Here is a 15,979-nt window from a genome sequence, read left to right as displayed (position 1 = left end):
GGTGTCCAGGAACCTACGCACCACCCACAGGTAAATATGTCTTTTGGACTCTCAGATACCCTGTCCAAAGCCTTTATGCTCAGCCCTCTGAACTGGTTTTAAGGTTAAATAAGATCAAATAAGAGCTCACATGAAAGATGAAAAATTAGATAGGTCCTTAGCCTAAAGAGAAACTGCAACATGGAGAAAATGCCCAAGCTAACATGTTCCTGATGCAAATCCTGCAGCCACTGTGCTGGGTGGTTCATGCTCTGGAGTACCACAGAGAGAAGCAGTGAGAAATACCTTCATCCATGTCTTTGGAAAACCTGTTGAGAATTCTTCCCGTGGGGGTAGTGTCAAAAAACTTCATAGGGCTTCGAAGGATTCTTCGGAAAAGCTCATCATGGAGCCGGGAGGAGGCTCGCAATGTGCCCTGAGGAGCAAAGTACAGAGCGATCAGAGACCCAGGACTCAGCAGGCTCAGTAACTATTCCACAGGTCCAAAGCCAGAGAAGGGCAAGTGGCTGTGCAGGAAGGAGGTGGCTAACTGGAAAGGGCTGAGGCTGACAGGATGCAGGTCACTTTGGCAAGAGGCATCCTGCTTCAGAGGAGCTCCCCAACTCAGAATAAATCCAAGAGGTGCCAGGCAGAAGCCTGACCACACAGCCACCGGTGAGAAGAGGAGCAGAGGCCCCAGTGCATACCTTGACAAAGACCACTCCTCGAATGGCTTTCAGGATCAGCATGACTGCCATGGAGAGGGCGTAGATACTGGCATAGTAGTGCATGAGAGGATTGTCCTTCATGCTGTTGCTCACAGACGTCCTGTTTTCTTGAGTCACTGTGGTGTTCTGTTTGGAAGCAAGGTTCTGTGAGGCAAGACCCTCAGGGACATCCAAGAAGCCCTTGTCAGGGCCACTCTTGGCTCAGGCAGGGTACAGGATACAAACTCTGGGAGCTGGTGGAGACAAATGCAAGGCAGGCTTTGCCTGTTCCCCCTCTCTTCTCTAATGACAACAGACAGCCTATAGGTGTGCACCTGGTAAGCGCTACTGCTCCGTGAGTTGGTCAGGGAGCAACTACCTGGTGAGGTTACATTAGGGACTCATCTCTTTAATCCTGGGTAATCTTTGTTAATTACCTCCTTTAACAGAAATCTAGAGCACTTTCCCTAAGAAGAGCCAGGAAATATGGAGAGATGGCCATATTATTAGACGTATAATTTTCCCATCAATGAGGAATCTTACCCCACTTCCTTGCTTGATCCAGTAACTCAACCACCAGTTGCTGAAAGCGGTGCTGCCCACATTCAGCATGAAAAGGGACAAAATGACCAGGAATGCCAAAGGGCCCCCAGCAGCCTGGATGTAGACACCGTACACTGACCAGGGCACAGAACCCTGCCCCTTCTCTTCCATTTGCACGAGCTGCCCTAGGTGAGGAAAAGAGAAACACGAATTCAGAAAGGAAAAGCTGCTTTTATAAAATGAAGTCACCTGTAGAAGAGTAGAGCCAAAGAGAGCCTACAGTTTCACAGAGCTCTAGGTTGGGATTATTTCCCCCTTTCAAGGAGCATTCATTTATCCATTTAATATCTATCTATTAGGCACCTACTATGAACCAGGCCCAGGAATAAGCCCTGGAGAGGCAAAGAGGATTAAGACCAGGTCCCTGCCAGGAGATCTGGCTCAGATCATCCACAAACAGGTAAATAAGTACAAAATTATAATAAAATGTGCTAACTCCAATGCTGGAATACTTGCAGGGCAGCATGGGAACATTCAGGAAGTGCACCTAACCTACTTGGGGGAGCTGTGAGGGGCTTAGCAGGGAGGTTCCAGGTGAGACTTTCTATGTAGTCCATATTATGTCTTTTTCTTTTTTTTTCTAGCTGCAAAGCATGACTCGGATTTTAGTTCCCTGATCAGGGACTGAACCTGCACCCTCTGCAATGAAAGCGTGGAGTCCTACCCACTGGACTGCCAGGGAAAATCCCCATATTGAAAGGTAAGCCAGAATCAGCCAGGTGGGGAAATGATGGGTGTAGGTATGAGGAAACAAGAAATCAGTATACACAGATATCCAATGTTCAGCATGGTTAGAACATTCTGTGTGCCTAAGGAGTGGCAAGAGATAAGGCTGATTAAGCAGGCTGTGGTCAGAGGATAAAGGCATTTCAACATTATCCTTCAGACAAGAACTTCTCAAGGGAATGGCTACTGGGGTGTAGAGATTTGACTCCCAGCCCTACTGTAGGAGATGGGCCTGGGATGGCCAGACCAGCCACCTCATGCAGTCTCTTTCATGTGTCCCAGCATCTCAGACAAAGAATGGATTTTCTATGTGTGCCACATCAGGAAAAAGATTTTTAAAATGCTGCTTTGAAACTGGGAAGCCACTGAAAGGACTTAGGCCCCAGGCAGTTGGCTGGTCTCCTGTTTTTAACTAGATCTCCTAGCTGTTCATGTGAAGGGCAGATTTAAAAGGAGGCAACTGTAACAGTCTCGGTGGGAGATGATAAAGGCCAGAACCAGGGCTGTTTTCTTGGGCTCCAAAATCACTGCAGACGGTGACTGCAGCCATGAAATTAAGATGCTTGCTCCTTGAAAGCAAAGCTCTGATCAACAGAGACAGCATATGAAAAAGCAGAGACATTACTCTGCTGACAAAGGTCTGTCTAGTCAAAGCTACAGTTTTTCTAGTAGTCATGTATGAACGTGACAGTTGGACCATAAAGAAAGCTGAGCGTCGAAGAATTGATGCTTTTGAACTGTGGTATTGGAGAAGACTCTTGAGAGTCCCCTGGACAGTAAGGAGATCAAACCACTCAATCCTAAAGGAAATCAGTCCTGAATACTCATTGGAAGGACTGATGCTAAAGCTGAAGCTCCAATACTTTGGCACCTGATGTGAAGAACGGACTCATTTGAAAAGACTCTGATGCTGGGAAAGACTGAAGGCAGGAGGAGAAGGAGATGACAGAGGATGAGATAGTTGGGTGGCATCACTGACTCGATGGACATGAGTTTGAGCAAGCTCCAGGAGTTGGTGATGGACAGGGAAGCCTGGCGTGCTGCAGTCCATGGGATCACAAAAAGTCGGACATGACTGAGCGACTGAAATGACTGACTGAAAACCAGAGTTGTGGCCATGCGGATGGAGTATTCAGGAAGTAAATTCAGATGGATGGGGTGATTGGCTGTGGGAGGAGAAAAAACATTTAAGGATATTTCCTAGGGACTCCCAGGAGATTGATGTTGACAAGAGAATACAGAGAAAGCCCCACGGGAAGCCTGTGCCTCTTTATCACACATGCTATGTAATTATCTTGGAACAAGCCACACAGGCCTCAGCACTTTACCTCAAGAGTCTCTAGGTCACATGTCCCCTAAAGACATTCTGTTTTTTCCTACTGCCTGTGGCAGGAATTGACAGATGTCTCAGCCTTCTGTGCTGTGTTTGCTTTGTGAGAGTAAGGTATCTCCAATCACACCTGAATTCAAGAGCTCATACAGGGCTTATTAAAAGAAAGAAAAGAATCAGTAAGGTCAACTCCTAACACCCAATGTTTGCTGCAGTTTTAAGACCAAGGAAATGAAAACAACACGGCAAACCAAAAAAAAAGTCCTGAATTCAACATGTCAGGTGAGAAGGTAAAAGAAATAACTTTAAAACAGGAATGCATTTCTATTTATTATTTACAAAAGTGAAAACGCCTAAGGTATTGCAAACAGCTTCTCTAACTCTCAAGATTTGTTTTGGTTGATAAGATGAAGAGTTTAAAAAACAGGACCAAGGAGTCTGGGTAGGAAAATCAAGTAGGAGAAATCTTGGCTGTAACTCTTCTCCATAGCTCTGCTGCTGCCTGCTTGGAACCAGCCAAGGAGTGATCGTTTTACCAGGGGAGGGGGCAGAGGGGGGTTAACTGAGGATGTGGGCATTCTTAGGGCTGGCATGCCTCTGCTTTGGTTGGCATGACTTTTAAAGAGCAGAGATGAATCACAGGAAAGAAAGGTATACCTCTACCCATGATTCAATTTTTCCTTAGTCAAGATGACTCAGCAATGACTACCTACACCTCACTCCACTCTGCATAGCAAAAAAAGGCATAGGAGTAAAGGTCATTTTTATTGCCTTGGTCTGTTTGAGCAAACAGAAGTTGCCTCATGGTCTCCCAATAATCATATAAGATTCTTGTTATTCTAGAAATATAAGGCCAGGTGTTCCACAACAGACAATGATTATCAGGCAGGATGAATTGCTACATAGCATAATTTCTGATAAACTTTAATGACACACTTTACATCATCTTTCTGCACTGCCATGCTGGCCCTCACGAACGCCCTGGCTGGCTGATGACCTCAAGAGCATCATCAAAGCCAAAAAGAGAGGCAAGCACCAGGTTCTTACTAGTCCATGTGCCACAGTCATCATCAGGGTTTTGACTTGATGGTGAAGTGTGATTATAATGGCAAATTTAACTGATGATCACAGGGCTGGGAAAATTGCTGTGAACCTCATGGGCAGGTTAAACAAGTGAGAAGGGATCAGCCCCAGATATGATGGGCAACTCAAATATGTGGAAAAACGGGAGCTCCATTCCATCATTTTCATTGTACTGACAATCTCATCTGGCATTACGGACCACGAAAAAGCAAGTGTGTGAAAACACACTAGAGGGAAAACCATGAGATCCTTTTTCTAGGGATGTAATACATATATGCAAATAAAATGCCAAAACAAAACAAAAGCAAAAACTTTAATGTCAATTCTCAAAAAGGTTCATTACCTTCCTCTGGCTTCACTGCTTTCTCCTTCTTTACTGATCCTGTTTTAGGACCCTTCTCTTGTGTTTTCTTCTGTGAACCACTGGTTTCCTTTTTTGAATTAATCTAATGAAAAAAAAAAAAGTGTCTCCAGTTATCATGATATGGCCATTCAGATAAATGTCCAAAGGACATGTTAGCAAATCATCCATGGAGTTGCTGCTCTTATTGAAAAGAGACACGTCCAACTTCTTAAAAGTTAACTTATGTACTTCCCCAAGTCCTGATATCTTTGAGGTCTGGGTTCTGACCATTCCATAGACCCTGCTCTCCCCAAAGTCACTAAAAACCTAAATTCCAAACACAGTAGACTTTATGCTATTCTTATCCACTCTAACTTGTGCAAAGTATCAGCTGGATGACATCTATAAAGTGCGTAAACCAGTAATTGGGACACAGTCAGTGCTAGTTAATGAGTGCCAAGTTGGCAGCCAAGACACCATGGATAATTTTCAAATGTATGCAGGATTTAATGTCTCTTCCCTGCCACGTTATTCATCTGATTATTAAGAAAGGGGCTTTTACAATACTCTGGTTAGGATTTAATGGAGTTTAAGAAATTAAGGTATGACTGAGCAATAGCACACAATGAGCCCACACCCTTCTTGTCATTGCCTTACTGGTGAATTCTCAGTGACAGAAGACCTTGGTTCTCTAGTTCCACAGTCCTGCCCTCCTAGAACAGAACCAGTGTGTGGACTAAAGCATAGTAGTCTGGTCATTGGAAAACAGAGCCCCTGCCAGCAAGACACAGACAATGAGTTCAGCAGAGATTTCTCCATCATTCACTATGGTAACAAGTGTCTCTCACTAGAAAGATACACACACACACCACGCGAATCTTACCTCAACTGGGGGTGTCTCTCCCAGCAACAGGTTATTAAAAATAGTAGCATAATCACCATTCAGATTCATTAATTCCTCATGAGTGCCTCTTTCTGTAATACAGCCCTCTTTCATGAAGATCACTTCATCACAGTCAGCCAGGTACTGGAGACAACGACAGGGACAATGCAGTGTGGCTGATTATTTGTGCAAATACATCCAAACGCCTACACCTTACTTCAGCAGGTCTCACCTGGAGATGTCCCCCTAGGGGACACTTGGCAATATCTGGAGACATTTTTGATTGTTACAATTTGAGGGGTGGGGGGAGAGGGGTACTACTGCCATCTGTTGGATAGATGCCAGGGATGCACAGGACAGGCCCCCACAACAGAGAGCTAAGACTGAGAACTCCTGCTTTAGTTTATCCTGTCTCATGATGTAGTTCAAAAAGCAGGTTCTCCAGTTTTTGATATAAATCTGCTGATGAAGCCATACAGTCTTATATTAAACTTTACATCCCTTTACTAAACGCAGAAGTACACATAATTCTGTGGCAGAATGGGGGGTTAGCCCCCTAAACTTGAAAACATATGCAAAGCAGATGGCAACCTCCTTGAGCTGCTCTCTGAAGTGGCTGCTTGTTATGGAATGGCAGAGGAAGAAGAGCTTGTTTTCCCTAAACAGTACCCACTCACATAAAGATGTTAACACAATGCTTTCCAAACTATCTCTTACCCAGACTCCATTTTTAGCCTATTCCTCTTAGCCCTTTTACTTACTGATTTATATGCAGAAGCTAACCTGCTCCAAGGATCTCTGATTCAGATGGCCATCTGGTACAACAAGCTTTATGGTACAATGAGCCAGGAGGCTATTTGCTGAGGAAGGGAACACCATGATTCCAGGGACTTCAAGGAGCCCCATGAAGGTACCTGGACCAAGCCCACCTCCCTGTTTCTGACTGCCCAAGTCAAGGTGGGTAGCCTGGGGAAGGAAGCACATACCTGTAACTGGTGGGTAATGAACAGAACCGTCTTGGACTTGAGATGCTTCTGGATAGCACTATTGAAGATGTGATTGCCCACATGGGCGTCTAAGGCACTGAGGGGGTCGTCCAGGATATAGATATCTCGGTCACTATACAAGGCCCGGGCAAGGCTGATCCTCTGGCGTTGCCCGCCACTCAGGTTGGCTCCTCGCTCACCAATCTACAGGAGCCCAGAAAGCACAAGGAAGTCTCCAGTTCAAGTCCAGAACAACACTCAGTGGTTGCCTCAGTCACTTCTCCCCTCTTCCACCCAAACCAGCTCCTTCTCTTCATTTCCCCACCTGGATGGAATGCCACTGTATCCTCTAGGGCCCACACCAGAACTGGGGGTATCAGCCCAAATTGCCTCCTCCTCTCCCACAACTATCTGGTTACTAACCAACCCTGTGTCTGAGCCTTACCACATCCTCTGGATGCCCCATTACAATCCATTCTCCATGGGCAGAATGACTTTTCCAAAACACAAAGCTGACCATCTTGCTTAGTCCTAAAGGACAGAATCTAAGCCCCCAGATATGGCAGACAAAGCAGGCCCTTTACCAACTGGCTTTCCAGCAACTCTTAGCCTCCACTGTCAATGCCCCTTCTGTACCCTGGGATCTGAGCAGGTGTGTCAGCTCAGTTAAACTGTGTGTCTATTATGAACACGCCTGACTACTGTCATGCCTTCTCCTGTACTTGTCTGCTCAGTTCTGGCATCCTCTCCTCTGTGAAGCCTACCCTCCCCTTCTCCACTAACACCCAAAAGAAAGGCAATTCTTTCATCACCTTATTTTGTGCCTATTTGTCAGTATGTCTTTCCCAATTGTAAGCTTGCTGAGGATACAGATTATTGTCCTTTTCTTTTATATTCCCAGTGCCCCCAGAAGTTTCTGCACAGGCAGCTGGCATATAACAAGCACTTAATAAATGTTACTAAGTGAAAAAAAATCGATTGTCAAACAGTAACTGGCTGTTTTTTCTTTTTTTTTTAAAATCTTGTCCTTAAAAAAATTTCAATTAATTCAGAGGTTTTCAAATAAGAGCATATATAAGAATTATCTGCAGGGCTTGTTAAAATGGACTGAGGGAGCCCCATCTCTCGAGTCATGATTCAGTAGGTCTCTGGTGGGGCTGAGAGGCTGCAGTGATGTTGCTGATGTGCTGCTAATCAGGGGACCGGGATCTGAGAGCCAATAAATTAATCAAACCACTCCAATCTGGTTTGAGGGCTTAAACAGAAGTCAACTGAATAAAAGTCAGCCCCAGAGACCTCAAGGGCAGGTCATGGAAGATGAGCATTAACACGGAGAGCCAGTTCTAAAGACAAGCCTCACGGGACTACTCAAGGGCAGAGAAGCAAAGAAAGGCAGCTTTATGTTAAGGCCTCTTTCTTTCTAGAGGGAGTCAGCTCTCTAGAGAGTTACATGAGTAAAAAGAGGTTGGCAGAAGAAAGTTCAAAGAATTTCAACAGGCATATGATTGAGTAATGGTTTTAAATATGAATAGTGCAGAAAATATGAACTGTGAACCAACAATGGGATTTTGTTTAAAATCCACAACACATGAAATTTATGTGCTTAAAACAGGCAATGTTGCTATCCCTGCCCTAAGGAACAAATGTGTCCCTAACATAAAGTCCCAATGAAAGCAAAACTCCTGTGAAAGTTCTTCTCCCACAATTTAAGTTGCATGCCTAGGAGGCAGTTCTGGTAGAGCTCTGCCCCCCCAAATACCAGAATCCTCTCCGCTAAACACCCTGGCCCACCAGGGGCAGAAGGCCTATACCTCTGTCAGGTCACTGTGGGGAAGGATGGCCAGGTCAGGCCTCAGGCAGCAGCAGTTCAGCACAGAGTTGTATCTGAGGGACACAAGAAGACCCAGAGTCAGGGGCATGGTTGGGGTAGAGCCTGCTGACGTGGGCTGCCTTGCGTCTCACATGGCCAAGAGGAAAGCATGACAGAAACCAAACATTCCTTGCCTTTCTTCATCAAATTCCTTCCCAAAGAGGATGTTGTCTCTCAGAGTGGCATTGAGGATCCAGGCCTGCTGGGCCACGTAAGCGAAGGTTCCATTGACTGCAATGCTGCCCTCTAGAAGTGTCATCTAGGGAAACAGACACCATCCAATGGCATCACAACACAAAGCCATCACCCTGAGTCAACAGAACCCCCCACGTTCCACAAGGGAGTTGAAAGTCTAGTCAGTTTCCTTGGATGCTTTTGGAACCCAAATCCAGCTCTCACCTTTGTTCCACAGCAGTCAAGAAAATCAAAGTTCTCCTTGCTTATGTGTGATGGGAGCCCAGCATAACCCATGACTTGAATGAATGAATATTTCATGCAGCAACTCATAAGCTACTTTATCATCATTTCTTCCTAACTGCAAACTGTTCTAATTAAAGGAACTCAAGCAGAAGGCCCTTACAGAATTCCCCTGGGGAGGATGCTGCAAAGATTTAGAGCTAGTCCCTGCCTCAAGATGAAACAGGCCAACTCATCTACAGAATTAATCCAGCCTGTTGGCTAGTTCAGCTGCTTTTGTAAAATGAGGACCAGAGGGGGAAAAAAATTCCAGTTAGACATCAATTAGCATTATAGAGTATTCACATAATGGTGACAGACCCTCCACTCCAATGTGAAGAGATTACACGATAAGCTGTGTGCTTTGAATTATGTTTTCAGTTGCAGAGATTGACATGAATCAATTTACTCATTTTACTCTTTCAGGTTTCCTTTCGAAGGGACTAACAGTAGATGCTTGTCTTGGATTACGAATGCTATAGCTTGAAACGGTTTCATTAACCAATCTGCACATACAAGCTTGTCCTCTCAAACACAGTAACGCACAGCGGACACACATAAGACTGCAACATACTGCCAACTGCCCACAAACAGGTAAGCACTCTCACAGATAATGCATTCAGAGTGTTCAGAAACCTGGAGGGTCTACTGTGGAAATCCAGCTCTTCCAGCTGCTACAGTACAAACACCCCACAATGCAGACCACCAATAAGGAGTTAAACTCTAAAGAAGCAGCGTTGACAAGTAGCCCCTGCCTCTCTGTCAGGATTTGATCCAGAAGCAAAGACCCACTCAGTTTTCAATTTAACTGCTGCCCACCAGCCCTCCCTTTCAGTCCACCTGTGTCTCTCATCACTGGCTCTGAAATCTGGCTGATGATCAGAAATTATGTAGGAGGTTTTTGGCTCTTAGCAAACACCAGTGGCTGAGCCCAACCACTGCACAGTCTCACAAGGCAGAAGGGGTAGGGGTGGGGAGCTGTCCCTCCCGATGATTTGGATGCAGCTTTCCTCAGACCACCCTGAACACCTTTGCTCCACCAACTGTGACAATGATGCCAAACAAGACAAAATAATCCATAGACTGGATGCTACATGAAAATCTTCCCCAATCCCTTCTCCTATTAATTTCCTCAACATGGATAAATGACTCAGAGGACCTTATCCATCAGCAGGAATAATCTTACATTTATCCTCATCTCAACCACCTAAGCCAAGCTCATTTAATCCAAGTTTAGAAGCATATGGGGTTTTGCTTTATTCTTCTGATTATTTGGTTTCTAAAACATAGTAGAAGATAATCTGTCTTAGCTGGATGATCCCCACTCGAAATGCTGACAGCCCTCTTCTGGGCCCTCTGAGCACTATTCACTCACTGCCTTGGGCTCTGCTAGTATGTCTAGAAGGCCTAGCACCCCAACCAAACCATGAACTTGAGGGCATAATTCTTTCAATGGTTAGCTTGAAAATGGACTAGGTCTTTGTTTCTAGATCAAATCCTGAAGGCCCTCTTTCTGACAGGGAGGTTGGTGAGGCTGGTCCATTTGTTGGCAGTCTGCAGTTTGTCAGTCTCTGACCTCTGACATTCCCCAACACACTGTCTGGCACACCTGTGGCACTCAATAAATACGTGCTGAATAAAAGAAGGCACAAGGAACAAGTGACTCCAGCTGGGTATCAATGGGTCCAGGCGCCCACTGAACCATATCCCAGATATAATGCTGTTGTTAAGGGGTAGGAGTGGGTGGGGGGTGGAGGCCGGGAGTGGCAGGAGCATGATAACAGACCAAGGGTCCTTTTGTTTCCACCTTTCCTGACTCTCTTCAGGAAATAAGCCTATTTTTCCTGAGACTCTTGTTAAGCAGAATCCAGAGAAAGAAGCAGAAAATGCCCAGGACAACAACAAAATCTTACCTGGCCTAAAATGGATGAAATGAGAGAAGTTTTTCCACTTCCCACACTGCCACAGATTCCAACCAGTTTACCCTGGACAAAGCACATGAGAGAGGAAGGTTATTAAAGGATACTGTCCATTCATGTCAAGGACTCTGGATTTCTTTGAGAACAAAAACATTAGTGACAGTCCATCACGATGGGGACTGTCATCCTGAGGATCTAGCAAGTCACTTACCTCTTTTCTCCCTCATCAGCCACCCACGTCATAGGGTTTCTGTGGGGATGCACTGAGGTAATAGATGTGTAAGTCTTTTAGAAAATTTAAATATGCCACAGGCATTAAGGTGTCCCACATAACTTTTAGAAAGGGCTAAACCTTTTCCACTTTGTTGGCAACCCATGCTTTTTGATAACTTGTTTGTTTTTATTGATGGTTTTGAAAGAGAGGACAGGACTCTTAAAAATCATTTTATTTTCATTTTATATGATTTTTTTCCTCAGGGTCTAAAATCATTTTGAATAAAAACTATGCGCAATGTGCACTGTTGTTTCCATTTTTCTTTTTTTAATAATTATTTTTATTTGGCCGCACTGGGTCTTAGTTGCAGTATGTGGGATCTAGTTCCCTGGCCAGGGATCGAACCTGGGCCCCCTGCATTGGGAGCACAGAGACTTAGCCACCAGACCACCAGAGAAGTCCCTGTTCCCATTTTTCTACAAACATTTCCAAGAATCTGAGGGCATATTTTTATCATCAATCCCACATGAAAGTAGAAAACCAAGCCTGTGATTAACTGAATATCCCCAGGCAAAATGATGAGTTCTCCATGGGCAGTATTAACTGTTTTCAAGAACAGACAGATGATTTTAACAGGGCCACTTGTTCAGCAACACTCTATCGCCTTAAGCCTGGCATGGAGGAAGGGGATGGAGAGTGGTGTTGTGGAAAGAACATGGATTCTGGAGGCAGACAGGTCTTATAAAAGTATTCTTGACAAAGTTTTTGACATGGTCCAGGGGGCTGAGAGATTACTAACCAGTGGTTATAAAGAGACCAAGTCACAGGCTTAGACTCTGCTCTGGTCAGTCAGGTTAACACAAAGAAAACTCTGTTCTGATGACTAAATGGTGGCTAAAGAAGATGTCAAAGTGAAGCAAGTGCCTGGGACACAGAAAACATCAGACAAATGTTAATTTCCCTCCTCTTCCCTAAAGAGAGGGGCTGGGGGAATAATAGCTAAAGGTCTGTCATGTGAACATGGACTGTGAAGGGCAGAAGGAGGGTCAACAGATAGAAAGGAAAAGAGTAAACTTTATCTGATTACAAGAAATAATCCTCTAATAGAGTTGATTAGCAATGTAATAGAGTTGCCTCAAGGTAACTGTTATTAAATAAGAAGCCTGCTGTTAAAAGTTAACTGAAGTCAAAAAAACTGACTTGCACGCCCTCCAATGATGAGCCATGCTAGTTGTTTCATGTGGTCTCATCCATCTCCCTCTTGTCTGTAACTTCCAACAGCTAGGAGCTTTTTGTTTCCCTTTAGTACAGCTCTGGATCTGTGTAACATGCCTCACTATACAGTCCAGCTCTCACAACCGTATGTGACCACTGGGACGACCATAGCCTTGACTATACCTTTATCGACAGCGTGATGTCTCAGCTTTTCAACACACTGTCTAGGTTTGTCATTGCTTTCCCGCCAAGAAGCAATTGTCTTCTGATTTGATGGCTGCAGTCACCTTCTACAATGATTCTGGAGCCCAAGAAGAGGAGATTGGTCACTACTTCCACCTTTTCCGCGTCTATTTGCCATGCGGTAATGGGGGTGGATGCCATGATCTTAGTTTTTTTAATATTTAGTCTTAAGCAGGCTCTTTAACTCTCCTCCTTTACCCTTATCAAGAGGTTCATTAGTTCCTCTTCGCTTTCTGCCATTAGAGTGGTATCATCTGCATATCTGAGGTTGTTGATGTTTCTCCTGCCTGTTTCGATTCCAGCTTGTAACTGTAAAGAAGGCAGAATGCCAAAGAACTGATGCCTTCGAACTGTGGTGCTGCAGAAGACTCCTGAAAGTCCCTTGGATAGCAAGGAGATCAAACCAGATCAGTCTTAAGGGAGATCAACCCTGAATATTCACTGGAAGGACTGAAGCTGAAACTCCAGTATTTTGGTCATCTGAAGCAAACAGATGACTCACTGGAAAAGTCCCTGATGCTGGGAAAGATTGCAGGCAGAAGAAGAGGGTGTCAGAGAATGAGATGGCTGGATGGCATCACCAATGCAATGAACATGAACTTGGGCAAACCCCGGGAGATGGTGAGAGACAGGAAGGCCTGGCGTGTTGCAGTCCACAGGGTCGCAAAGAGTCAGACACAACTGGGAGACTGGACAACAACAACATGCCTCACACCACATCAGAATCCCTGAAGACCACGCCCAGTGAGGCAGATGAACATTCTTTACCACCTCTGTCACCACCACCTTGGTCCAGAAAACTCTAATGCTTTTCCTTGGTTCTCCTGGCTTCACTCCCTGTTCTCCTACACTCTTCTGAATCCAGAAGCTAGAATGATTCTCTGCATCTGTAAGTCAGATCACATCACTCTTCTCCTCCAGTCCCTCTAGTGGCTTTTCTATCCATTCAGAGTAAAGCAGAAGTCATTACGAAGGCTCTGGCACACCAATCCTCTCTGCTTTCAGCACCCTCCCCTCTCTCCCACGCTCACTCTGCTCCTGTGAAAAGCACAATTAACACACTCGGGGATTTTGTGCTCTGTTCCCGCTGCCTGAATGCTCTTCTTCCCCCATGTATTCTCACGGCTCATTCCTTCAAGTCTTTGCTCAAACACAGGCATACCTTGCACATACTGCAGGTCTGGTTCCAGACTACTGCAGTAAAGCAAATACCGCAATAAAGTGATTCACACAAGTGTTTTGGTTTCCCAGTGTTTGTATTAGTTATGTTTACTTTATACTTTAGCCTATATAGTGTGCAATTACATTATGTCTAAGAAACAACATGGTATCTATTTTAATTTAAAAACACTTTATTGCTAAAAAATGCTAACCATCATCTGAGTCTTCAATGAGTCGTAATCTTCTCTGATGGAGGGTTTGAAATATTTCTAGAATTACCAAAACATAACAGAAATATGAAGTAAGCAAATGCTGTTGGAAAAAAACATCTACAGGCTTGCTTGATACAGGGTTGCCAGAAGCCTTCAATTTGTTTAAAAAAAAAAAAAAAAGCATCATGCCTGTTATTACTTTTTTTTTGGCTGTACCCTGAGGCATGCAGAATCTTAGTTTGAGGCCTTCCCTTAAGTTGTCTATTTAAACTGCAGTGACACCTGCTCTCTGTCCATCAAGCCCTTCATCCCCTTTTCTTCGTAGCCCCTTTACCTGTTTACCATCTGCCTTTGCTCAGAAGTAGGCAAAATCCAAGAGGGCAGGGATTTTGGTTTCTGCTGCTCTAAAACAGTGCCTGACAGACAGATGGCACTCAAAATGGCTACAGAGACTTAGAGAATGAATTTATGATCACCCCGGGGGAAGGGTGGGGGGAAAGGATAGTTAGGGAGTTTGGGATGGACATGTACACACTGCTGTACTTAAAATGGATAACCAACAAGGACCTACTGTATAGCACAAGGAACTCTGCTCAATGTTATGTGGCAGCCTGGATAGGAGGGGAGTTTGGGGGAGAATGGACACATGTGTTTGTATGGCTGAGTCCCTTTGCTGTTCACCTGAAACTATTACAACATTGTTAATTGGCTGTACCCCAATACAAAATAAAAAGTTTAAGGACAAATGGCTGTGGAGTGAGCAGATATATATACCCCTGGGATTTTCTGGATGCTGCAGCCCTCAACACGCTGCTGGCCCCCAGTCATATTCTGTAGGTTAAGCCTTGAAGCTGGAGTGTCTCGTAGTCACTCCCTATAGGGAGACTTCTGAGACACTCTAATCCTGGGCTGTAACATCATATACCATAATGGCCTTTACTTTCATTAAAAAATAAAGTTACAATAGAATTGCTGATGACAGCATCACTGGGAGTACCTATTATACGCCAGGTTCTGTGCTATGCATAGCCAGTACTAATGAGCAGCTCACACAGAGTTATAATCAGAAATCATTATTATAGCTCACATATAACTATAACAATCAAATCTCCTCAGGGCAAGACTGTGGAAAACCCGCCTGAATGCTTCATTTCCTTGTTTACAAAATGAGTATCTCATGAGAGCATTTCTATAATTTATTTCTATTGTTAAATTCCTAAGAATCCCTTCTAGAGTGGACCTGGCCAGGTTGGCTCTTTGGTGCAAAGAGCCACTCCCAGCCATCACTCCCAGACACGAAGCACTTTGCTGAGAGGACCGGCAGCAGCCCCCCTCCCCAGAGGACACCCGGGAGGTGGTTACCTCTTCGATCTCCAGGTCGATGTTGTAGAGCGTCCTCTGCAGGCGGAGGCTCCCCAGGTGGATGTGCTTGCCCTCGTCCTCCTCAGGGCTGGGCCGCTCGTCACTGTCCAGGAGGAGGTGGCCCTTCTGCTCTGCCAGCACCGCCTGGTGCTCAGTGCGCTGCAGCTGCCTCACCTTCTCTTTCTTGCCCCTGGCAGCCCTCTTGTCTTTTTTCGTTTTGGGGGTCAGCTTGGGTGAGTTCTGGATACTGGAGTGGGAGGAGTCCCATGCCAAGGTGGCATTTTTCATCTCTATCGTGAGGTGAGGGCTGGCTGGTTTTTTCTTTATCATGTGAACCTCTTCCATTAGAAACAAACTCTGATAGGAGTTGTGAGAGAGGTGCAAAGATGAGACACTGGATCAAGACCAGGGAGACAAGCCTAGGGCGTACACTCACGTAGCAAAACACATCAGGCTATACAGTGGAAGGAAGCTGAAGGGCAAAAGGTAGCTCATTAGTGTAGCCCAGCCTCAGGCCCATGGAGAGGTCACGGGAATGTGGGGACACCCTCGGGAGGGACAGGGGCCTCCTCAGTCGGCCCACACTCTATGCTACCAGTTACATGCTAAACTCTTCTTTCCTTTCCCACCACTCTCAAGAGGACCAGGGGATATTTAACTGACTGGTCTGCAGCCCTCTGTTCTCAT

At 45.1% G+C, this 15,979-nt stretch overlaps 1 protein-coding gene across 5 annotated transcripts in view; it reads right to left on the bottom strand.

Annotated features, from left to right (window-relative positions):
* The window catches only part of ABCC5 (ATP binding cassette subfamily C member 5), an 80,091-nt gene that overhangs the window by 27,749 nt on the left and 36,363 nt on the right, over positions 1–15,979 (bottom strand). For all 5 annotated transcript variants that reach the window (XM_043473574.1, XM_043473576.1, XM_043473575.1 and 2 more), the window contains 10 exons: positions 15,293–15,649; positions 10,880–10,951; positions 8,645–8,769; positions 8,452–8,524; positions 6,641–6,844; positions 5,655–5,798; positions 4,772–4,874; positions 1,230–1,414; positions 687–833; positions 286–415 (listed from right to left, as the gene is read on the bottom strand). In XM_043473574.1, coding sequence (XP_043329509.1) covers positions 286–415; positions 687–833; positions 1,230–1,414; positions 4,772–4,874; positions 5,655–5,798; positions 6,641–6,844; positions 8,452–8,524; positions 8,645–8,769; positions 10,880–10,951; positions 15,293–15,649 — 1,540 coding nt within the window. The remainder of the gene's footprint in view (positions 1–285; positions 416–686; positions 834–1,229; positions 1,415–4,771; positions 4,875–5,654; positions 5,799–6,640; positions 6,845–8,451; positions 8,525–8,644; positions 8,770–10,879; positions 10,952–15,292; positions 15,650–15,979) is intronic.

Source organism: Cervus canadensis, chromosome 7 (genome assembly GCF_019320065.1).
Source record: "Cervus canadensis isolate Bull #8, Minnesota chromosome 7, ASM1932006v1, whole genome shotgun sequence".
NCBI classification, from domain to species: domain Eukaryota; kingdom Metazoa; phylum Chordata; class Mammalia; order Artiodactyla; family Cervidae; genus Cervus; species Cervus canadensis.
Note: the sequence above shows the minus strand (reverse complement) of the source record. Positions and strands in the feature narration are given on the sequence as shown.